General features: G+C 41.3%; 1 protein-coding gene across 10 annotated transcripts in view; it reads left to right on the forward strand.

The window, feature by feature from the left end:
- cep128 (centrosomal protein 128) overlaps nucleotides 1–25273 on the forward strand; it is a 54954-nt gene that overhangs the window by 9047 nt on the left and 20634 nt on the right. For 6 of the 10 annotated variants that reach the window (XM_025898966.1, XM_025898964.1, XM_025898963.1 and 3 more), the window contains 13 exons: nucleotides 4972–5072; nucleotides 6989–7061; nucleotides 7672–7794; nucleotides 10255–10338; nucleotides 10862–10936; nucleotides 11093–11240; nucleotides 12761–12900; nucleotides 14134–14205; nucleotides 14428–14613; nucleotides 18275–18463; nucleotides 18737–19198; nucleotides 20907–21071; nucleotides 22496–22660. In XM_025898966.1, the coding sequence (XP_025754751.1) occupies nucleotides 4972–5072; nucleotides 6989–7061; nucleotides 7672–7794; nucleotides 10255–10338; nucleotides 10862–10936; nucleotides 11093–11240; nucleotides 12761–12900; nucleotides 14134–14205; nucleotides 14428–14613; nucleotides 18275–18463; nucleotides 18737–19198; nucleotides 20907–21071; nucleotides 22496–22660 (1983 nt within the window). The remainder of the gene's footprint in view (nucleotides 1–4971; nucleotides 5073–6988; nucleotides 7062–7671; nucleotides 7795–10254; nucleotides 10339–10861; nucleotides 10937–11092; nucleotides 11241–12760; nucleotides 12901–14133; nucleotides 14206–14427; nucleotides 14614–18274; nucleotides 18464–18736; nucleotides 19199–20906; nucleotides 21072–22495; nucleotides 22661–25273) is intronic. The other 4 variants (XM_025898962.1, XM_025898968.1, XM_025898969.1 and 1 more) reach the window with 2 other exon arrangements.

A 25273-nucleotide genomic window follows, 5' to 3' on the forward strand; every position in this document is an offset into this window, starting at 1 on the left:
TATATATGTCCCATACTTATGTGTTGTACCGAGTGAATCGACTGAAAGGGAACGAATAGTTATGTCTATAACTTCTGTTCCCTGAAGGAGAGGAACGAGGTACAACACAAGGTGGCCCCACTGAGCAGTTTGGCTCGGTGAAGAGCGGCTATCGAACTGAGGGATGACCGTGATGACAGCGGCTATATGTGCAGGTGGGGCCGTGCACGTGTCATCACACGTCATCTGCCTTAAAGGCGTGAATAAAGGTTTCTTCAGCCAGGACACGCGAGGGCGTGATATCCCATACTTATGTGTTGTACCTCGTTCCTCTCCTTCAGGGAACAGAAGTTATAGACATAACTATTCGTTTTCACTGGTCACAGTGGAAAATCTCATGGGGTCAAGGAAAGGTGTAAAGGAGACTTTATAAGTAAAGAGGAGGGAAGTGTACACTAGACTCCTTTACAATGTCACAGCGGATGTCTGCTGTATGGAAAAGTACAACATCCACAAGATAGATTAGAAAATGCACATCTTACTCCACCCCAAGATGTTCTTACCAGCTGAACAACAGTGGAATTTAAAGCACTTTGATCAGTTAATACAGCTCATAATCTGAAATTAGAGTTTTTATAAATCTGTGTTTTTCTTGCAATGCAAAAGCTCAACAAGAAGCCAATTTTACTGTAGCCGTGTAATAGTTAAACTGTGGGTGTTGCTGTGTGATAAAAATTAAAAACAGGTTGTGGACATGGATATCATGTTTAATATTTACATGAGCTGTGATATTTGGTCAGATGTGTTGATCATTTTCAGTCACTATAGATTATGGGAATGATCTCCTCTACTTTCCTAAAGAATGGTGTAATGTATCCTCTGCTGATGGAGGTAATAAAGGAAGCTTTGAAGCACTTTTATTCAGTTTTTGTAGAATTTGTGCAGCTCTTACTGTGACTGCCAAAACAATACTTCTGGGTCATTTAACTTAATTAGAAACCTCCTAAGCAAAATTGGCTGTTCGATCACAACCCATAAATGCAGTATCGGGTTCGCTGGCTGTGTCTCTGCTGCTGCCGTCTTGGTCAGGAATTCTGACTGTGGCTGCTGACGTATTCCTGACCGACTTTTTTGCTGCTTTTTAATTTTTTCAATGAAAGAAAGCATCAGGTGATGTGCTGATTTATCATCTCCTATTTGAATAAACTTGTTTCATTAGATACATAACTATAGGTTATCTGCTGAATTTGATAAGCCGTTGAGAGGATAGATGGATGGACAGTTATGATAATTCAGTAACCAAAATCCAGTATTTCAGGGGACTAGTCTGACACTAAATGATTCTAACAAAAATTAGAAAAATAGATGAACATTTGAATCTCATGAATATTTTTCATAGTGTAGGAGAAAGGTGGTTATTATTTGTCAGTCGGCTATGTCATTTTTATGTGTTATCGTCTTAAGTAGTCCTTAATTAATCTGTATGTGTGTTAAATCTCTTTAATGACACTGATGGGACGTGGAGTCATGGTTAACTTGTGCATGTTTTTGGTTTGTAGCAAGAAGTTCAGGCAGAGTTCAGACAGACTGTCCTGTTTGTTGAGTCCCAACTGAGAAAGTTGAGAGAGGATTATCAACAGCAGAACTGAAGATAAGAGACTAAATAACTCATCTACAGCTCGTATTCCAAGTCAGAGTTTCACAGAATCAGACTGTAAATTTGTTTAAGTGATGGGAGTAATCCCATTAGTTTTGATGGCCCAACAACACAGAAAGGAGCCGGAGAATTACTCTTTTTAAACATTATATAGAACTGTTTATGATTACTAATTATAAATGGACTGGTTCTTATTTAGCGCTTTTCTACTCTAAAGCACTTAAAGTGTAAAGGACTTAAAGTGCTTTACATGATTTGCCTCATTCACACCAGCACTTTTTTCTAGTGCTTCTATCTAACATTCACACACATTTACACTCTGATGGATGCATCGGGGAGCAGTTTGGGGTTAATATCTTGCCCAAGGCATGCAGACTAGAGCAGATTGAACCACTCACCTTACTGCTCTACCACCTGAGCTACTGTTAATATAAGATAAGGATTCTGGTGTAAAAACTCAGAGTTTAAACTTACCTATGGATCCTGTATAATAAATATAGTTCTAGTATTTGTTACAAACCAAAATGCCTCCTGAAACTTTCATTGTCAGGAGGCACAGCTCTCTAAACCAATATGGCATCTGTGTGGTTGCATGTTTTCACTGGACAGCAGCAATCATCTGTAAATAAGAAAAATATTACCAATGTGATTTGGCCTAATGTGATTTCTGTTCAGTTCAATTAAAGTCTTTTTTATAGCACCAAATAACGACAACAGTTACCTCAAAACACTTTATATTGTAAGGTAAGGATCCTAGAATAATAGAGAGAAAACCCAAACAATAGCACAATCCCCTATGAGCAAGCACTTGGCAGTGGGAAGGAAAAACTCTGTTAACAGGAAGAAATCTCTGGCGGACCTGGAGGAGCAGGGAGGGGCGGCCATCTGCCGCAACCTTCTGGGGTTGAGGGGAAGAGACGGGATAAAGGGCACAGTAGTGGGCAGAGCCAGAGATTAATAATGACTAATGACTAATGATGAAATGCAGAGAGGTGTATAAACGCATGGAGAACAAAAAGACACGAGTGACGAAGAAACACTCAGTACATCATGGGAAGCACCCAGCAGTCTAGAACTACTGCTGTGGTGTAACTCAGGGAGGGCTCAGGGTCACCTGATCCAGTCCTAACTACTGTACATGGTTTATCAGAAAGGAAAGTTTTAAGCCTAATCTTTAAAGTAGAGAGGGTGTCTGTGTCCCGAATCTAAACTGGTTCCACAGAAGAGGGGCCTGGAAGCTGAATGCTCTCCCTTCCATACTACTTTAAATAGTGTAGGAACTACAAGTAAACCAGCAGTCTGGGTGTAAAGTGCAAACATGGTGATATGGTACTATGAGGCAGAGGTGGGACCAAGTCATTGTTTTGCAAGTCTCAAGTAAGTCTCAAGTCTTTATCCTCAAGTCACAAGTCAAGTCTCAAGTAATGTCAGGCAAGTCAGAGTCGAGTCTTAAGTCACTGGTGTAAAAGTCCGAGTAAAGTCACAAGTCTGAAACTTTGAATTTCAAGTCCTTTCGAGTCTTAAAAAAAAGAGAAAAAAAGAATGTTGCAGTTATATGCTAAATGTAAATATTAGACCTTGTAATTGTTAAATCTGTTTTTCTCAACACATGATGAAATACTGAACTTAGAAAATATACACAAATTGTGAAATTGCACCTCTATAAAATGCAGCTCAATTAAACTTAGCTCCAAGAATAATTTTCACCGACAGTTCTGAGATAAGCTGCATGTTATTCTTGGATGCGCTTGTAGGACCGGCTTTAAGATCGCATGACAAAAATATCATACACATTAAAAAAAAACCACTATCACCAACGTAGCCTGGACAACATTTGCTAGTTAGATGAAGTCAGCTATCTCATCGTAGCAAAAGAGAAGCACCGCCATTCTTTATGCAACTTCAACTGTCGGACAAAGTTGGAAGTTGTTCCATCTCTGTCTGTGATTCTCTTCTTGCATGTTTTGCATATTGCATTTCAGTTTTTTGTTGACTACGTCATAGTTTATGCACCTGAAAAAATAACTACTCGCAGCATTCGCAGCAAAAATCTGGTTAATTTGATTGGCTGTGCTACAGCTCACGCACACATACGTACAGAGTGTGGTTTGAATAAATGAATGAATGAATTGAATTAATGGTGCACACTTTCTATATAATATGCGTGTTAAATTTTAGATTTGGGGTGAAATATCAAGTCTTTTCAAGTAAACCGGTTCAAGTCCAATTCAAGTCCCAGGTCATTGGTGTAAAAGTCTAAGTCAAGTCACAAGTCTTAGAACATTTTTTCAAGTCAAGTCTAAAGTCATAAAATTAATGACTCGAGTCTGACTCGAGTCCAAGTCATGTGACTCGAGTCCACACCTCTGCTATGAGGTATTTAATGTAAGATGGGGGCTGATTATTTAAGATCTTGTATGTGTAGAGAAGGATTTTAAATTCAATTCTGAATTTTACAGGCAGCCAATGAAGAGTAGCCAATATGGGAGAAATATGCTCTCTTTTTCTAGCCCCTGTCAGTGAGAGGGCTCATGATAGGTTTGTAGCTTGAACCTATTCGCTGGAACGTTGAAGGCAATGTAATCACACAGCAAGCAAGACACGAGTAGGCAACATTCTTTATGTTTCACGTGCACGGGAGAGAACTGGACAGGCGCCGTTCCTTCGCTTGACCCCAGTTGCTCTCAGCCAGGTTCCCCATAGCACTCCTTTTATTGTGGTTACTTGAATATGCATAGGGTCATTAACATATAGCGGCTTACATAGGTACACATGTGAACAAGGAATACCCTGCCTGTGGTTTTGTAAGTGCGTGTGTGTGTGTGTGTGTGTGTGTGTGTGTGAGCTGCTGACCAAAAGGGTCATAAAGCAGGAACAACATCCTAGGTCATAAAGAGGGTAACCTCCCCACACCCAATCTATGGTTCACCCTAGATAACACAGTGAAGCCATACAAAGGGCAGGAAGTTTTACCACATCAAAAGAAGCAGATCTTCCAGATAGGATGTATCTGCAATAAAACACTATAGCCCCTCACCCAGAACCTCGAGAATCTGAGGAGGGGAGAACAAAAGAATTCCTTTCAACACACAGTTAAAGTCCAAATGGTAAGAATAAAAATGACAAACATTTAACAATTCACTCTAACAGCTCTCACTGCAGCATTTTCCATCAACATCATTTTATTCACATGGGTTTTCATTTGTGTTAGTTTTTCCCTTTCAGAAATCTGTAGTGTGTTTTCTACGATGCAGTGATGTGGAGCGCCGCTCAGCCGTGCCCTGCTCGTGTCTCGCGTTTTGTATTCAGCGTGGGTTTGTGGCTGTCTCACACAGATTCATACCCTGCACCAGTCCTTGAGGGATCTGCGCTGTGACCAGCAGAGACTGTCTGATGACCTGGATAGAGAAATCCTCCGGAGGAACTGGTATCTGAAGTCTGAACATAAAAGCTCATACGTTCCCACACAACACATTCACAACTGAATTTAACAGCTATTGTTTTTATGCTACTGCAAAATAGGGCTGCACGATATTAGGAAAATCTGCGATGTGGGATAACTGTGATCAATATTGCGATAACGATATGACTTGCCATAAAATAAATAGCAAAAAACCCCCAAAACGAATACATAATTTCCGTTTTACTGCAGCAGTTTTATTTAAAGAAAGCTGCTGTATTAGCAGTGTAACAACAAAGTGCATTTTAACATTGAAACATTGCCCCCATAAAAAAAATTTCTGAGGCTTGAATTCTGAAAGACATCCTTCCCGGTCTCTATAATTAGTTTTAAATAAACATAACTTAAATTATACTGCAAATTATCTCAATGCAGTTGTTCATCATTTTACCACTCACCAAGGAGTTATGATGCAAGTCAAAACTGGAGAGGAAACTTTACTGTAGTGCTTGTGTAGTTTTCAGCTTGGCTCAGTTCAAACATGACGGTCTTGCGGCATGTTTCGTACATTTGTCGAATGGCGACATGGGAAAAGTAGTTTCGTGAGGGGATGCGGTATCTCCGGTCCACTTTATCAGACTGGTGAAGCCCTCTCTGCTAACTGTATTGATAGGCATCATGTCTTTAGCCCAAAAATGTGTAATGGCCTCTGTTATTTCTTTGTACCGCTTCGACGTTTTCTCATAAGGAGTTCCACTTGAAAAACTCGCATACAGAGACGGCTGTTGGACTGCTGTTTTTTAGCCACGAGTTCATAGTCAGTAGCGTTCTCGTCATGCGTCTCACTCTCAGCCATTACAACTGTGACTTGTTGCTGCAGCGTTGTTCGCGCCTCTAATCCATTTGATTGGTTAATGCCGTGAAGGGCTCTATTCGACTGGTCAAATGTGTAAAGGGGTTTCTTTGATTGGTAAATTCTTTAAAGCACGTGTGTAAACATTTTAAGGTACCCAATTATCACAGTTTACGCAGTCTTTTGCGATGGGCCCATTGCACAGGCTGATATCGCGATGACAATAAATTTTCGATTTATTGTGCAGGCCTACTGCAAAAGTCATTTTATGGCCAAATCTCCAATAATGGTTTGTTGTTGTCAAGTAGCGTAATTAAACCGTTAGCCAGAGCAGCACTGGTGCTAGTTTCTCTTTGCCAAATTAGAAAAGCTGCAGAGTCGTTCACTAGTGACATGGTGAAAATGGACAGGCACACTAAATATGTTTATTCTCATTTGTATTCAGTCTAACTGCATTGACCTCTGAAAAGAACGCTCATTACAAGAGGCTGTTTTTTGAAAAACAAATGTGGCTTAGTAACAGCAGACAGCTCTCTTACAGTTTATTAAATTGAAGAGCGATACGTTTCCAAGAGCGTTACTATATATCTCACATTGTTTTAGTAAGCCACAATGAATGCAAGCAGGCTTTTATAGTCTCTTCTACTTCACGTCTGCCCACAGAGTCATCAGTTTAAGTTCTCGGCTCTGGGAAGACAGTGTTGGGATATTGATCTTTTACTTTTCATATGCACCGAACATAAAAAAAGTTTTTTGCTTGGGGTTTGCAAACAGAAGCACGGTTTTCATCTCTGTGAAGTCTCCTTAATGAAAAGGTGATAAAAGTGTCACAGGAAACTTAAAGAGACGGCGGCGCGCAGTCAAAACGGATTAGAATTTGACATTTTGAAGTTATTAAAAATCACTCCTACCCAGCGCCGCTGACCAGAGCAAATTGATCCAGCATCGTATTTCAGCATCCGAAGCTGCATGATAATTTTTTAGTGCTGTCAAATAATGCATTTATGAGGTCCTGGAATAGTATTTCCAGTGTTTTGCAGTGTAAATATTTTCAGCCAGCTTGATTTGTCTGTTTTTGTTTTTTTCCCTTCTTTTGTAGGGCTGATATTGACACTAGGCGGGCGATGGAAAGCCTCACAGAGCATATGACAGCTTCCCTGAGACAGGACTCAGTGAGTTGTGGCTGTGTATTTCATTGCCAGTACTTCAAGTGTGCTTTCTGGCTCTGTGAATGTGTAAAGAAAAGCGGAGGCATCCAGAATTTAAGGCCATCGCATCACAAATTTTGATGGATGAAAGCTGCTGTATAAAGCATGAAATATGCAAATAGCTTGAGTTTTTGGAATAGAAAATGGCAAAAGACAAATGGCTTCCTCTTTTTTTCTTTTTTCTTTTTTTTTTAAAGTAGGCTCATAGTGCTCCAACTTTAGCAAATATTTCCCTTTAATTTTCAGGCACACAGCTTGTTACTGCGCCATCAGTACTGTGACAAATACACAGCCCCACATGACGCCCAACATGTTTAATATTTTTTATCTCATCCTGTCTGTGGGCGTGACAAGATAAAGCTGTCTTTTTACAGGTGGATATGATGCTTCCTGATTAGGCAGGGAGGTGCTGCAACACGAATGTAATACACTCAGTCAGTTATGAAAGATATTTTTATCATCCGCACTTTTAATTTCCTGTTTTCTCATCTATCGTACACTGACGCCATTCCTACGCCGGCGCGAATGCTTGCGTGACCCGAGGAGCGCTCATTCTCTCTCTCGCCGTCTGTAGGTGTCGTCTCGTGTGGAGCGGCGTCTGCAGGAGCTGGAGAGAGAGATGCACGGCGAGCAGAGGAGCGCGGGCAGAGAGAGGAGGCCGGAGCAGCGGGCGGCCGTGTCTGACGAGCCGCAGGAGGTGACACTCCTCCTCGCCACTCACCTCCCACACCTCGCTCTTATCGCTAGAGGCAACATGGAGGCACATGAATTCAGTGGACTTAAGACTTAACTATAACTAATGACCGTACTTAACTTTCCTCATTCATTTATTGGAGACAACACTTAAAAGCACCAAGTGATCCGTGTTACCTGGTGATCCCAGCAAAGTCATCCTTGATCTTAATCACAAATGTATCTATAATACATCCAAGATTTTAAAAATGTAAATTCTACTATAAATTACACAGCAACACAGAGTTCCTGTAATAATACAAGCCTCGTGCAAATGTGATTATATATTTTTTTGCAAGTTTATTCGTGTTCCTTCTGGCGTTGCATAAGAATGTGTTGGTCACTCCGTGTTTCCCACGGATGTAGATTAAATGTGTGTCATGAAATGAGGCGCACACACTTTCAGAATGGAATTATTACCAAAATAATAAGTTTCTCTGGCAGATATCTAATTAGCCAAGCACTTTTGGAAAATTAATGAATAATAAATACAATGAGCTGCTTCTCAGTCCAGCTTTTCATCAATCATTGCAGTTTAGAAGGGATAACAACCGCGATCATTCTGCTCCATGTTTTGGGGAAGCATTTGCATTAATATGGAGGACAGCAAGAAGAACAACCTGGCCCCGAGCCAGCCAGCAGGCAAACAAGAGATGGAAAGGGTTGGAGCAAAGGACTGTACTTTCCTTACCAAATAAGAGCGAGGGGATTGTCCAGTGCGAAATCGCTGGTGTTCTTGTCTACGACTGATACAAAAGTGCTGAAATGAGTTGCCAAATGTGTTTGGATTGCCAATAATACACCTTAGCAGCTTACCCAGGTAAAGTCTGTCCGTGGGAAACTGCTATAGAAAAGTTTGGACGGCACTTTAGGCGCAAATAAAGAAGAGCTTGTTTTGCTACGCAGGATAAAGAAAGCAAGCTCAAATCCATCAGAAGAGTGAACTCTCAATGAAAATATAATAGATGTTTTGCGGTCCGTTTACTAGACAATCAGATTTAGTATGTAGATTTCAAAATTCACTACAGACGTGCTCATCAGCAGTTTCACTTTCAACCAAAATAGTCTTTGAGATCAGTTGGAAAGGTTACACGTTCAAATCTCTCTTTAGTCCTTCTTTTTCACACATGGAGAAATTTGGCTGATGAAAGCATGTCAGTAGCATCTTCCACAAAACAGTGTGGGGCTTTCGGCAGCCTTTCAGGCAGTCTTTTGTTACACTGGGATTTTCCCAACATAATAATGCTTCCATCTGTGGTACGGAGATATTACAGTGAAAGGATAGTGGACCGTAGAAAACAACAAAAACAATTTAGGTTTTCTGTTCAGAATTTGTGGGAAGTCAAAGTAAGCAAACTTGGTGGGATTGGTAACTTTCTACAGGTTTAGATACAAGGATGGTTATTCTCCCTCACAAATACAGTTACAGAACGGGAAAACATCGAGGTTTCTAGTGGCTTTCATGGTTACTGTACCTTAAATAACAGATTCTATAAGGTTCTTAAAGCTCGTTCTGCTTTATGAGACTATAAAACACACTAAGGTAATTGCTTTGTTATAGTGCAGATGGTTGCTAAGCAAGCAATTGCTGCTTTCTTATATTTAATGCCAATCACGATCGTTGTCAAGACATGATTTGTCTGAAAGCACAAGTGGCTGTGAAAGCGCTGTCATTATGTGCGCTTTAGTGATGTAGCTTGATGTGCATTATCTTGTGTTATTACTCATTTCTATTGCTACTTTACATTTAACCACACAAATCCTCCACATTATAGATCATCAGCATAATGCCGCTTAATGATATTTCTTGGTTCATCTGTATCTTCTCCCAATCTGTCATGTCTGTTGTATTTTACCGGTGAACCACAGAGGGGCGCTGTGTATCCAGACTGTGTGAGCAAGAGTTTTTCAACACGCTGTGTAGTGATGGTAGCTACCAATTCATTTGCATCCCTCTCCTCTGTCGTGCCCTAATGGGACACCAGCGGGGCCCAGGGCGATGGGAAATAATGCATTTGCCCAAAAATTAAGGGTAAATAAACAAGCATGAGGAAATGAAGAGGAAAATAATCTCTTTCACTACTAAAGAGCAGGAGAGGAGGGAGAGCAGAGGGCACATTTATTCCCCACCGATGGGCCCGCTGTGATGTGAATCAAATAGATGATGAGTCACTTGGGTAGATGTTATTGCTAGCAGCCGGTAATTCATCACCACAGCCCGCTTAGAGTGAGTGGGATGGAGTGGGATCTAAGCTCTTGTACAAATCCACCATGATGCCAGTATCTCGTTCCAAGAAAAAGGCGATGATGATGGGGGGAGGGCAGGGGATACTGTGATGCAATAGCACTTCTCATGTGTCATCTTTATAGTGTCTCACAATAATACACGGTGTTTCCTGCATGGAATTTTGTTTGTGTGTTTTAGACTTTAGGGAGATGCCAAATTGGAGCCAGTGAAAGAGAGAAGATGGCAGCCAGGCTGCTCAAAGCAGACAGGGAGAAATCCAAGGTGAAGAAACTCAGTGTTAAAGGAGCGTTTTTGCATTAGAGAAAATTTGAGATGATCTAAACGCTTTTGAGAATTTTGGTTTCAGTTTTTCCCGTACTGCTTCAACGATCATTTAAATATGGCATGCAGAGACTTTGTTATTGCATTGTAGCTGAAAATGACATTCAAACTTTCTATTTAATGTTGCAGTTTTCATAATTGCAGTAATACAAATTATAATGTTTACTTTTTATTTACTAATATAGAAAACCTCATTGTGGCTCAAAATGAGACTTTACATGTGAAGGCTATCATTCGATGCCAACTTATTTGACAGATTGCTGTTCATTTTCCTCCTATTTTGGAATTTTTGTTAAACAGATATGTCTATTATTTTTCAGGCAAGGAAAGTTAAGTTTATAAAATTTGATTTTTTTTGATGATTTTCGTTTCGTTTTGCCTTAAGTTTCTGGATTAAACCCTGATACTGTTCAAATTCTGAAACACCTGTTCATGTAAATTGTTTTTGCTCCGCTGTCCTCAGATGGAGCAGGAACTAGAAAGAGCTAGAAGATTGCTGGAACAGTCAGAAGATAGCAGAGAGTCCCTCGTTCAACAGGTTTGTTTGTCCTCTGCCTGATTGTATGTGCACGTGTGCAGTAAACCTCATGAGACAAAACAGTAAGATGAGAAGAGACGTCAGTGTTGTTCTGCCTGCTGTCAGACAGTCGGATGTCTTTTTTCTGCGTTTGCTTACACGGCTGATGATCCCCAGGTGGAGGACATGCGCTGCGAGCTGCAAAGGACAAGGGAGGAGAAGACGGGGCATGAGAGGGCACGGCTGGAGACGTCTCGGCCCAGTGCTCAGCCACATGGCAGCTATGCTGACAAGGATGGTGGAAGAGGTGGGCTGCAAGGGCCAGGTATTCAGTTGTCAGGGGAGAAGAGGGGGTATGGATGCAAGTTAAATGGATGGTTTTAAAGATTGCTGTGCCAGTGGAAATGGATGCTAAGGTTTTGTTTTTTAGGATGACAACTTTCGGGTTTTAAATGTACAGAGTTGTGAAATGAAACACCGACAGCTCTGTTTCCTTCTTTTGTTCAATATTCGGGGTGTTCAGTAAAACACAACAAAACAGCACAGTTACAAGCAAGCAGCAGAAATGAAACGTGGAGAAGGTGACGCAAGACAACAGAGCAAAACAAAAAATGCAGCCTGCTCACTGTGAAAACTTGAGTGTGGACTTGCATTTATTCACAATGTGTTCACAAGATATACCAAAATCTTTAAACCATGGGATGATTTATCTGTCATTTGTATATCGCTTCAATGGTGGATGCTCGTTTTAAACATGGCCAAATTTTCAAATAATGACATCATTGTGTGTAGGTCATCCCTACCAGCCAAAATCTTGGGCTTCCGCTTGATCTATACTCTACTAGACTTTTTCCCCATGATGGCTCTGCTGCTTTAAATATAATTGTAATTATTTACTGAAACACTACTTAGTAAATGAACGGTAACAGTTACAGTTAGAAGCTTATCTTATACCCCCCGTTATCCTCATGTCCTGTTTTTGTATTCATTCTGTCTTAAAGGTTTGATTGGTTAGTGGGTTAATGCAGAGCAAAGTAAAAACAGAGGCTTCAGTGCCAGCAAGAAATAAGATGGTGAAAGGACAACTTAAACGTTGGTGAGAGGACTGAGAATTGATTTGAACTACACAGAATGTCAAAGATTTATTACCATAAAAGGAGAGAAAATTGAGTGTATATTCGAGAAAAATATTGAAAATCAACTCTGTGCGTCTCTGTTCTTTTGCAACATTGATTTTAGGACATCAAAGTGTCTTTAAAGGCAGTAAAAGCTCCAAAATGAGAGATTCTTTAAGTGTCTCACATTTTGTAGAAGGTTAGGTTATGTAAGGGTTTTGTGCTGGTTTAGTATTAAGTCGAGTGAAAGATTATTTCGTAGTTTATAATGACTTCATTAAATCATCATAGCGTGCTTCTACAAATCAGTATTTAAATTGTGGAGAATCCTTCATGAGTCGCAGACTTTTTCACTACTTTTGTATTCTGTTCAGCATATGTTTGGTCGGTGACCAAAGTGACCAAGTCTTTAACTTTAGTGACCCGTGTAGAGAATTTCATCCACGGCATTATACCCATTCTGAGCTTTAGGAGCGGTGGGAAGACGCCGTGTGGCACCTGGGGGGACCAGCTGTTGCTGAAGGACAGTTTGCAAAAGAATTCTGAAAATAAACAGAGTGAATCTTATTACATTTCCCTTAAAAAAAACAAACAAACCCCAAAATCCGATGCTGTGGCTTACCTGTTGATTGTCATTTTTATTCCACTTATTTTCTATTTTATTTCCACCGTGCAGTAACAGCACTCTGTGGATGTACGTCTGCTGATAGCGGTGTGCATGTGTCAATAGATCGCTCAGACCTGGAAAAGGAAGTGGCAGAACTGCGTGTTCAGCTGTGCAAAGCCTCGGTCCGTGGTGAAGTCGAAGAACTGAAGAGGGCTCTGGACTGTAAAGAGAGGGAGAGGGTCCAACTCAGCTTACAGTTGAAGGTGTGTGTGAGTCACAGGTGGTTCAAAAAAGAAAGATGGTGCATTTCTTGGGCCGCCTTACTTCAAAGACTAAAGACGTCTCAGCTGGAGTTCAAATGAACACAGCACAAGCATGCTTTTGATTCTGCCCGTGCTGTTGTCTCCACCCCGTGCTGAGGTTATGTATGTGGGTCTGGTGCTTCTCCTCCACGGTCACATCCCCTGCCTGCTCCATACCCCTTGATCCCTTTTAAATCGTCAGATGAAGCGACATTTGGAATAGATCAGGAGTCAACAGGCAGTCATTTATCCTTCTCAAACTGGTGCAATGTGTCACTCCCATCACTGAAACAAGATGTAAGAAGAAGAAGGAGGGGAAAAAAGAGTATTGCAATTCCTTGCAAAGTTCAAGGCTGCAGTTGGTATCAATAAATTGTTAGTAGAAATAGCTGCACTTCAAGCATTGGCACATTTCTCTAATCTCTGATGTTTCTTTTACTGAAAATGTGTTTAAACACCCACACTTCCCCTATTGCAGAGTAGGTGTTGAGAGAATATGCGGGTGTTTGCATGTATCACCTGGGGCGTCTCGTGCGGTTTTTATGTCTAAATCGAAATAGATGTTGGAAATGTTTCATTTTTAGTGGTAAATGAGAAAAATGAAGTATAATGAGGAGAATGGGATGGAAGATTCAATTTTTCAGTGGCTGAATTTATATACAGTCAAATAGGACTATGACTAATCAGTGTATGACTAAATACTCCTATCTGACAGCCTTATTCAGTATAAACGCCTAAACAGCAACAGGGTTACCTTATTTACCTTTGCTTTCCACTTCAAACTTGCAACTTCAAAGTGATTGTGATTTTCTTGTGGATATTACGTTAATCCAGAGCAACTCTTCTTTTAGATTACTTTTCAGACCCGCGATGTAGATAATCCAATTGTACGTAGCGTGTAAACACCCTCTGACCTTTCTCTGTCTTTGTCTTTTGTCTCTTTCTTAGCTCTATCATGCCAACCCTTTATTCTTTATCTTTACTTTAAATATATCACACCTTTTCTTCTTTGCTTCTCTTCTGCTTTTTCTTTTTTCCTACCCACCATAAACACATTATTCCACTCTCCCTTTTTCCTGCTTCCCCAACCCCCTCCCCTCACACTAGCAATAGTCACTGACTGAAATAATCTAAAATGCAATTCTCAGCTCCAGAGAGACACACACCTTGACCTTTCTTTTCTATATATACAAGGAATTATCGTCAGACCTGGCGGTGCGAGAGCAACAGCAGCAGCGAATGCTGGAACAGCTGAGGGACATACAGGTAGCTTAAATAATCAACCTTTTATACTGAAGTACACTCACATGATGTTTACCTCTTTATTCTAAGCCACAACTTTATCAGATTTTAATTTTAAGATGTGAATAAACTAATCCTGTGGTAATAAGATGCTTGAGATTCTTCTTGTATGGGAATGGTTGCACACGATTTTATATTCTAAAGGATGAATATACACTTTATTCATAAATTCAGTCTTTCTTTCAGAGCCGAGGGCAAGCAGAGAGGAGAGAGACGGAGGCATTACTCCTCGAGAGCACAAGGAGCAGAGATGAATTGAAGACCAGAGCCCAAGAGGCTGTGCGCCAGTGGAGGGCAAAGTGCAGGAGACTGCAGAAGGAGCTGGAGGAGGCGAGGGCTCAGGCTCAATTTCATACTGACAAGGCCTCACAGGTTGGTTGAAGCAGATGCTTTCATAACAGTTTTTTTGGACACAGCTCACAGAAGCAGCTGATCCTGTTAATGTTGACTTTCATTGCTGAAATAAAAAGCAAGAATCTTAAAAAGTCATTGATTCCAGTGAACTGATCTGCCCCGTTCTGTAAAACTACATCTTTGCTCTTTTCAAAATGGGCACTCTGCCGATTTTACACATCAAAATTGGTTTCCTTATCTCAAGCAGCACTTCGCTCTCCTGATTTGGACTCAGTCGGGGTCTAATGAAAGGTGCTAATGAGTGACATTATGGGAAATGTCAGCGTTAAGAGCTTGACCCGTAGTAAGGGCCAGAAAATCTAAATATATCAGCGTCCACTGCATTGATTTTGGCTGTTTTCTTTAATCCACCCACTGTGGGTCGAGTAACCTTACGGCTGCAGAGTGCTGAATCACTTGATTGCTTCTGCAAAACAACATTTTGCATGAATCGTATGTGAATGTCTAGGTCATATTAATGTATTCTTTTAACTAAAACCACGTGAGAGCCTTTCATCTTTACAATGAAATTGTACCTACAGAATACATTGTACTGTGTACAAGATCGTGCCACCAGTTAGCTTTTAATGTGTACTAGTGCAAGTTAAACCAGGACTGCTGAAACCACTTTGCTCTGTTGGCTCTGGTAGTTCTTTCAGTTTATAATCGATCAAAGTGAGAGCTCTCAGGTGCACCAGCAAAGGTTTACTGTGGGAAATCTAGCTGGATCTGATGGGAAACTGCAGCGTAAATTCAGCATTAGTGGCAGTTGTGTCTGAAATGCTCCACCTCTGCCCTCTGCTGCTGCTGCTGCTGCTGCTGGTGGTACAGGCTGCATTAGCTACCAGCCAGCTGGCAGCACTGTTAGCTAGAACCAAGCCTCTTTGTTGCTTTGTCTTAGCAGCAGAGTCTGGCTCACGCACAACTTCTGTGACGTTGATGGTGTGTTGTGAAAAGTGAAGTGATCAATAATGTCTGTACAAAAATGCAATTCTCAGCTCCAGTAGTGACGCCTCAGGCAGCAGGGAGAAGCAAAACTCTCTGTAGTTGTGCTGCTCAGTGAGGTCAGAATACATGGTTGGATGGTGGAAGGCTACAGTTACATACATAATACTGGCAACTAATGTGGACGTTATGGACACCACAAAGCTGGTAGTTACAGCCTGTCCTGTTTTCCTGATGCCATGTTTCATGTTCGTTAGCAACTTTGTGTTTCTAGCTGTGTTGTAAAATGTGTTTATTTTGTTTAAACGTTTGTGCTAACATATTTGGGAAGTTTGTATTGCGATTAATCTGAGATAATTCTTGCATCTAGATGGACTTTTAAACCAAATATACAAGAGTCAATAAAAAGCACGATCTGAATATAGACAGAACATTACAACAGTAGTATGAAGCCCTGTGAGCCAAAATCCAGCACAAACAGGAAATATTTTTCCAGTTAACGATTTGCATAATGACACAGTTCCCACTGGTCCATGTGTTACAAAGCCCAGACCCCAGAGGTCATGCAGCACCTGAGGAGCCTGAATATGTAAGTGTTTGTAAATCAGTGTAAGGTGAGCAAATGTAATCAAAAGTTAGCTAAGGACATGCTAATGTTGTGATGTTATGGGCTCCCTGTCCCAAATTTCAATTGTAAATCCTCATAAGAGGCTTTATTGTGATAGATGCTCCATGTAGACAAGAAAATGTACACCCAAGACAGTTCGTCTTGATGCATGCTCAATCATCCAGGTAAGTAAATCTCCAAAAGTTGATTCTGTTCATCTGGACGTAGCGTTTTATGGGAGAAACATTTCGTCACTCATCCAGGTGACTTTGTCCGTCTCAGCTGACTGCAGGTTTCCCCAATCTTAGAGACCACACGGTTCATTAGGTATACCTCACCTGGATCCTTTTTTGTCTTCAGACTCACCTTAATGCTTCACGGCTACACCTTATAGCAGGGTGCTGGAAACATTCCTCACAGATTTTAATGCATCAAACAGTTCCTGCAGATTTTCTTTTCAGCTACATTTATTACATGAAATTTTCCGTTCGCCCACATCTCAAAGGTGCTCAACTGGATTCACATGTGACAGCTGTGGAGGTCATTTGAGTACAGTGAACTCTCTGTCATGTTCAAGAACCCAGAGATTATTTGAACTTTGCGGCATCTTTGTGAGAAGATCGGTACACTGTGGTCCCAAAGACATGGACACATTCAGCAACAACACTCAGGCAGGCTGTGGAGTTTAAAGTGGAGTTGATGCTGGTCATTCTCCTCTGACTTCTGGCATCGACAAGGCATTTTTGCCCAGAGAACCGCCACCCGCTGGATATTTTCTCTTTTTTGGCCCACTCTCTATAAACCCTTGAGATGGTTGTGCAAGAAAAATCCCAGCAGATCAGCAGTTTCTCAAACACTCAGATTGGCCTTCTGGCACCAACAGCTTTGCCATGTTTCAAAGTCCCTTAAATCACCTTTCTCCCCTATTCCCTGACTTGGCTGTGATGACCATGTTTACGTGCCAAAATGGCCCGAGTTTCTGCCATGTGATTGGCTGAGCCATTTCATTAAATGTACTGAATGTGAATGTATGTAGACTTTTTATTTTTGGGCTCACTAAAGTAGCTTTGCATGATTTTAACTTCAAAATAATCCTTATTTGCCTTTTACTGGGCCTTGATACAGTGCTTAGTGACATCAAGGAGAATGAGGAGTAGAAAAAACTGAATGTGAAAGGATGTTAGTCGCAGTCTGACACCAGAAGTTTTGCCTCATAGGGATTACAAGTACATCATTTGAAAGTCTGTTGATATTAATAAGAGCATCCACCATTGTAACAATATTTATATGAGAAAAAATCAGGAAAAGCATAAATACTTGTATTAGCATCAGTCCTTCAGAATCACTGCATCCCTGACTTCTCTCTTTGTTCGTGTTCACTCATCCTTCATTTTGTCTTCATGTCATAGAGGACGACTTTGTGTCATTGTCCAATTTAAACTTTTGAATAATGCATTTTGAATTCACCTGCCATGACCACAAATAGATTACCGTTGCTTGGTATGTTAAAGTGGTCGTGTTTCGTTAAATAATTAACGCCCGTCTATTGTTATTAGCTTAGACGTCACCCCCCATCGATTCCCATCCCGTTCGGACTGAGGGAGTCACCTCCAAACTCGCAGCCAGCACCTTGTGCCTCACAGATAGACAGTCAGACCGACTCCCACCTGGCACACTCGACGTGATGCGAATTAATTACAAAATCATTTTTGCCCTCCTAATGAATTAGGGGAGAGAATCAAGTGCTCAATTAAATGATTAGGCTCTGAGCTGCTGCAAAGTCTCTGCAAATTCCAGTCAAAGCCGGAGTATTAGAAGCAATCTGCCTTGAGCAGACCTGACCATTGTCCCTTATCGAGAAGCTGAGTGCAAGCATTTTCCTATCGGTGCAGGAGCTGGTACTGCATATGTTTCCCCCCGCTCCGTCTCTCTGTCACTCTTTCTCATGCACTCATCGTCATTGTCAGAGCTCTTCTTTGTACACCATCTTCCTCCTCTTCTTCATTTGTGATTCTTCATTCACCTTTTTTTTCTCTTCCTCTACCCGTCTCTTTCTCTCTATTGCTCCCGCTCTCTCTCTCCCTCCAGGCAGCCAGGGAAAAGGAAAACTCTCAAGCCCAGCTGAAGGCGCTGAGCCAGCAGACTGAAGCAGCCCGCAGGGAGCTTGCTGAAATCCTAGGCCGCTTGGCCCAACGTGAAGAGGAGCTCCACCGCAAGGACGTGGAGCTGTCGGAGACACACCAGCGCCAGTTGTCACTGCAGCAGGAAATCCAGGAGGTGTGGGGTCCAACACCCAGATAGATTTCTTCTTCTTCTTTTTTTTAATTACTAGGATCTTAAAATATGCAGCAGTGTTTTCAAATGTCTAGCACTGTAGGGATTTTATTGAAAAATCTCAATCGAGTAATCTTAGTGGTTCCTTCAAATTAATTCCTTTTAATTACTTATTTGTTTTTTATTTTTCATGTAAAATCCAAAAATCCATATAAGATGGTGCATTAGAGTCATTAAAGAGCTGTGATAAGATCCTAACAGGACTACCAACCCTAGGTGAGGGAGGCCTCAGCCACCCTTGAGGATGAGACTCGGCGTCAGGCCGCCATCCGAGCAAGACTGAAAGAAGAGAACCAGAGGCTGCAAGAACAAGCTGACACCCAAGCTCGCCGTTTTCAGAGGGACCAGGACGCACAGGCTGAGCTCCAGGCTGCCCTGAAACAGATGACTGCAGCCCACGCCCAGCTCACCCAGCGGTTGTCTGAAGAGGAGAACTCCAGGAAGGAGCTCCAAAAGAGCACATCAGAACTTCAGGCCAAGCTGACAGCGCTACAGGAAGAACGGACTGTGCTCAGCAAGCAGCTGCAGCTCGAGAGAGAGGTGCATCAGAAGGAGCTAGACGGCTTGAAGGCCACAATGGAGGACAGCAATGCAAAGAAGGCTCGTGAAGTGCAGGACATGCTACAGGTCTGCCGTCAGGAGCGAGACGAAATACAGGCACAAATGAGAGAGCTGAAGGTAGCTGTGATCAGATGTTGTGCAGTTAATGTGGAAACGGTAGCTTAGTATAATCACTGGTATCAGCAAGAGTGAAAAAATCCAGAGGCATTGTTTACATGAGTGTCAGTTAGCTGTGTGGTAACTATTAACAGCCCAGAAATAGTCTGACACAAAATCTTCAGGCTTTTTTTGAGGATTAAGCAAAATACAAGAAATACATTATTAACTTTGGACAAAACTATTCTTTCTGTTTCTAGTCTTTATTCTGGGCTAAGTGGTTGCTCGCTGTAGCTACTACAAATCCAAGAATTCTCTCTTTTTAAATATTCTTCATCAAAGCTAATCTCTAAAAACTGCATCAAATGCTTTTATTTTGTCAAACCTTTTCAGATGTTCAAGGTGTCCCTACCCAGGCATGGATCACAGGGTGCCAAACTCTAATTGGCATTTCTACAAATTCAGTGCAGGGTAACGTACCCCAGCAGCTAAACATCTGGTATATTTCCGACCCAGTAAGACACAGACTAAATTCTCATTTAGCGTAATTTTCTTCATTGGTCGTGACCCCGTCCTCTGAGTACTGGTGAATCAAGGATAGCTGAACTTTTAATGGTGTGTGGTGCCCTGTGGATCTGTAGGGCCATTCTACAGCTCCAAGCGTGAATATTTAAAAAAAAAACAGATATCAGACCCCCTAAAGTCTCATAAAGGCACTGCTGGAGATAGGAACTTCACTTGACTCGGTCCCACTGCACCCACACCCCCCTCCCACCTTCAGTATCTCCAAAGATGAGCCCTCCCGGGTACATTGTTTCTTAAGGGGCATGGTCCTCCCTGATATGGCTGAGTTTAGCCCATTAGCTGCGCTGAATGGCATTAATATCTGACATAGCTCATTGTAATGGTGTCATTTCCAAGTGCGGTAAGGACAAGGGCGTTTGCTGGAATGTTTTTAAATATTAGCCTACGGGGGCGGCAGATGTCCCTCAGAAGCCCACCCAATATTCACGTATCATAGCCAGAAGCCTGTATTACAGTTGTGATACAGTCAACTGTCAGAAATGGCTTAAAATATTCACATTTCCATGTCCTTGTCCTCTTACTCATGATTTCTCCTCCGCTCCATCTCCCCTGCCTCGCTCTGTCTTAATCGCTCTCTTTTTGCTTCCCTCCACTTAGAATTTTTTTGCTTTTAATGTTTTTGCTTCTCCATTTTTTTCCTGTGTTTGTGTCACTCCCGGTCCTGAGTAATTGTCATTCATTCCACTTTACTGTATCCTGTGTATTTATTATGTTATTATTATATATAGAAAGCTAAAATCTGAGGCTTGCCTTTGCGAGCTTGAGCAGGACTCCGTAATTAAGGGCTGAGACCATCATTTCAGATTCTTGGAAATGTCATTTATTCGTTCTCTTGACCTGTTACTTGATGTTCTCTGGGTTTGCAGCACATAATGTCACATTGTATTGTGAAATCAGCTTTTACTTGCAAGAACTGACTTAAGATGCTTGGATCCACTGATAAATTTGGCACGTTATATATGATCCCTAAATCTGGATTCAAATCAGTGACATGAGAAGTTGTATCTGTTCTGTTTACTCATAGTATTCCCAAAACTGCCACCTGTTTAACGTTGATAATTTTGGCCCCAGATAAACCGCCCGTGTTTATGATCTCGAAATATTACCTGTGTATCATCGCATTAAAAGATCCACTCTCTTCTAGGCAGATGCAGCGTCAGACAAAGAGCTGCGTGGGGCGCTGCGCATCAAGTTGGACAGGATGAAGGATGAATGTGATAAGCTGGCAGCACAGCTGAGCACAAAAGAGGAGGCGCATGCACTTCTCCACAGAAAATACCAGCTACTCAAACAGGAAGTGGAAGACAAAGTAAGCCTGCCCTCTTTGGGCGTGTTTTTTTCCAAATTTCCAAAGTTGTTAATATATGTGTGTCTGTGCAGATGTTACGTTTTAAGAATATATGACATTTGTTGCATGATAGAAACACAAGACATTTGGCTATGTGCAAGCAGTCAGCGACTCAGTGACAGAAACTCGGGTGCTGTTACAGTTAGGTCCAAACGTTTTTGGACACTGACACAATTTTCTCAGCGATTTAGCCTCTGTACACCGCCACAGTGGATTTTAAATCAAATATGACTGAAGTGCAGACTTTTAGCTTTGGTTCAAAGGGTCTAACAAAATTATTGCATTAACTGTTTAAAGATAGGATTTTTTTTTCGACATGTCGGCTCTCTCAATCTCAGCAGAGATCATCACACTTCAGTTCACGACATTGTTGCTCATCAGCCATTTTTCCCCCAAGAATTAGTGACTTTTTATAACCTTTTAGCAAGATTCTTCCCCAAAAAGTGGCTGCAGGGAATATCTATAGACAGTACTGTTATCTATAGACAGAGCTCTTACACCCATTGCTCTCCAGCACTCTCACAGCAGTGATAATAACACTTAACAGTACAACTCAGTGCTGCAAACTTTAGTAACGTTTAGCAACGTTAGCAACCCACTGAGGCTGGGTTCAGTTTGTGAGAGAGACATTGTGCTGTTTCTAACTTTCCCGCTGAGTGATTTCAATCCAGCTGTTTAACGTGTGTGTATCATTTAGTCAGATGGTAAAATCTGAGCCCATCAGGCTTCGACTTTCCACTGTTCAAAAGAAGGTATTTAGGACAGATAATCCAAACATGAGAACAGTTCCAGGGGTTAAGTGGTGCCAAATCAGCACTATTTTAAAGAGTCTTTATCAATATGTCCTTAGTGGCTTCGCAACAGCTGATGAAGTATTGAATCCCAATTCACCTCTTTGACAGGACCCTGATAAGTTGCACGGGTCTTTTTCAAAGGAACCATTTATTGATTTGAAATCGGCTGAATGCAGAAAAAGGGCTCTTATTAATGTAACACGGGCAGTTTATTATCTCAGGGACAGGATAATGATCCATGTTCCCAGGGCAGAACTGATCACTTGGTTTCCATCCTTGATTGTATTGATTGACTGTGTCCTGGTAGAGACCCTGAAACTACTGTAACTAAAGAAACATAGTATCTGCTTTTTGAGAGGAAACTGAACAAGTCTCTGATGGCCACAGTTTTATGTCTGTCTGAATGTGTTTATTGAGGAAAACCAGAACAACATCTGATAATAATGTAACAGGTGACATAAATGTCATTTATGCTACGAATGAAGAAAAAAAAAAAGTTCTTATCAGTGTCTTTTAAACTAGAATGGCATGAATTGAAACACCAGCTAATTTGCAACACTACTCCACTCGGCTGTCTGCCGTTCTCCACAGGTCAGGTCAGCCGAGCGGAGACGTGTTTCGGAGTCGGAACTTGTTAAGTTGGAGCAGAAGGTGTTGGAAATGGAATCGGAGCAAGAGGCAGTCCTTACATCTTTGGGCGAGGAACTAGACGCAGCCTGTCGCAGCCTGGCTAGGAACGGCGAAGACAAGCTCCAGGTATTTCCTGCCTATTACATTTTGTTTGCTGTTTGTTTTGAATGGTGTTGAATACTGTCAGCTTGCTTTTATACATTCACAGCACATTTGGCAAGCACGGATCAATTTCTAAGTCACAATTTAGTCCTGCCAGTCCACATAGTCTGGAGAAACATATATAGTTCTTTAGGTCGTTGCTGCACTAGATGCAAACTTTGATTGAAACAGTCTCTTGTTAGGCTTGCCTCTCTTGTCGGTTCATGCTGGACAGTGTGTGGCAAGAATAGGTCTCTACAGGCTGGAGTGTTAGTGAGAGTAGCAGTCTTGTTTTGTCCCACTGTTTGCTCAGTTGTTAACGGTCAGAATAATAACATTGACTTGTACTGAAGAGACCTGTTCTTGTATTGTGATTTTGCATAAGGCTGTGTCTTCTGTTTATTTGCCAGTGGCAAGAATAACAACTATTTTGAGAACCTTGGAAAGTATTTTACAGTTGGTTACAAGTAGGGCTGCACGATTTTCCATAAAATGAGAATCACGATTTTTTTGCTTAGAATTGAGATCACGATTCTCTCATGATTTTCTTTTCCAATATAAATATTTATTGCACTTATTAACTGCACATCAACTTCCTAACAGTTGAAACTGAACATAAAAACAATAAATAAACATAAAAACAATAAATGCCTCACATTTTGTGGTTGCCGCAAAATGTTGTACTGCTTGAAATTCCGTCTCCACCGTTGCTGGACACTGCGTGTATAGAGCAGGTAGTGCAACAATAGAAAAATAGTTGCGGGACTGTGTAGCGTTTGTCTAGGGTGTTGATCATTTTTCTAAATCCCTCGTTTTGCACAGTGTTGATGGGAGCCATATCTTTGGTCAGGTGATAAGTTCGACATGTATAGTGTTACCGCGCCAGATCCGCGGCTCCGAACCGTAGTAAGGAAACCTCTGGCAGTTACTTGAAGGTTTCGTGACTGGCTCGTAGCCGGCAACTAGCTTACTGTACAGGTCAACTCCGCTAGTAAAAAGATCGAAGGAGGCGTAGGAAAACTGCTTCACCGAACTTTATTTCTTCTCCAAGGCACGAAGGTTCCCGTTATTGATGTTTGTGTGGTTGACCGGGACGGATTTTCTCCTGTCACTTTCTCGTCATCCCTGACGTGTTCTCCGTTGTTTTTTCCCTGCCAATTTGAGCATCACGGCACAGCTTCTGTATCACGTGGTATAAGGCTCCGCCCTTGTCATTTGTTGAGCAGGAAGAGTGAGCGCTTGTTTTCATGCAGATTACGTCCCGGATCAAAATGCGGTACAATCGTCGTCTTTTTTTTCTTTTCTTTTTTTAAATCGTTGTGATTTGGAAACGAGATCGCGATTTTCTAACGATTAATCGTGCAGCCCTAGTTACAAGTTTTACCTGATAATCTTTTGTGTGTTGTTGTTGTGCTTATATAAATGTTGCATGTGTGTGTTACCTGAGACAGAAAGTCCTAAGGAAATACTCGTTATGACTCGCCATCTGTTTTATGGCCTCTGTCCTTATGTCCAAAAATCCATGATGAACAGTTTCTACACACATGAAAAAAACATGAAAATCAAGCTCGGAGTTTCTTTAACATCACAGAAAGTGCAAAAGATCAAGTTTGCATGTCTTTCTACAATGTTGCATCTATTTCAGATGGAAATGTTTATAAAGCAAATATTTAGCGTAACTTCTTTACCGCAGTGAACACAGTGTGTGACAGGTCAGGTTGACAAGGCTCATTAATAACAACTACGACTGTAGTCTGAGTTTGACAAAGTAAAGGTTCTATAGTAATAGTGAGTGTTGTGGCTCATTGTGTAAATGTGAGCATCTTTGAATGAAGTCTTGAGGAAAATGAATATAAAAGTGACCTGTGTCATTGCCTTTTAACAGACTGATGAAGCCATCCATGTTACATACCCCATATCTTATTTGATCTATTTATTTATCACCCACCTGTACAGAACCATGCACCTATAAATCTGCTTATTAGACTGTAAAGCCTCCTCACTGCCTACTAACTGAGTGTATTCTTTAACCCCCCACCCCCACCACCCACTTCGCTTAAAGCTAGTTTTCCTCTGCTGCTCCAGGCTAATGAACCCTGGCTGCTCTTATCTGCTCTTATAGATTTCTCAAGCTGGTCCTGCAGTGCTGCAGTCAAACATGCAAGCCAACACCTTTCCTCCTCTGTAATCCATGATGCCGACAGAAGTCAAACTTATAGCGATTGGGTAATGGGGGGGATCATTAACGGTTAAAGGGTGCATTAAGTTTCAGCTACCTTATGATACCCTCCTTCCTTCCTTCATTTTAAAAGCACTAAGAAGCAAGAAGTTTGAATGTGGTGTAAAGATATTTAAAGTTCAAGAAAAAACAAACTTTACTAAATACAACTTTAATTTTAAGACGAGTCAGGTGATATTTTTATGCCAAAATGACTCATATATGGCTTTTCTACTTTATTTGAGCACTGAAAGCCCCTTTATGCAAGATGTCTCATTCACCTCTTCATGGTGCTTTGGCCACATTAATGAACTAACAAGACTTTAGTGGACAGGTTAAGGTCAGTGAGACCTCACAAAAGGTTTAAACTGTAAACGTGG

The sequence above is a fragment of the Oreochromis niloticus genome, linkage group LG15 (genome assembly GCF_001858045.2).
Source record: "Oreochromis niloticus isolate F11D_XX linkage group LG15, O_niloticus_UMD_NMBU, whole genome shotgun sequence".
NCBI classification, from domain to species: Eukaryota; Metazoa; Chordata; class Actinopteri; order Cichliformes; family Cichlidae; genus Oreochromis; species Oreochromis niloticus.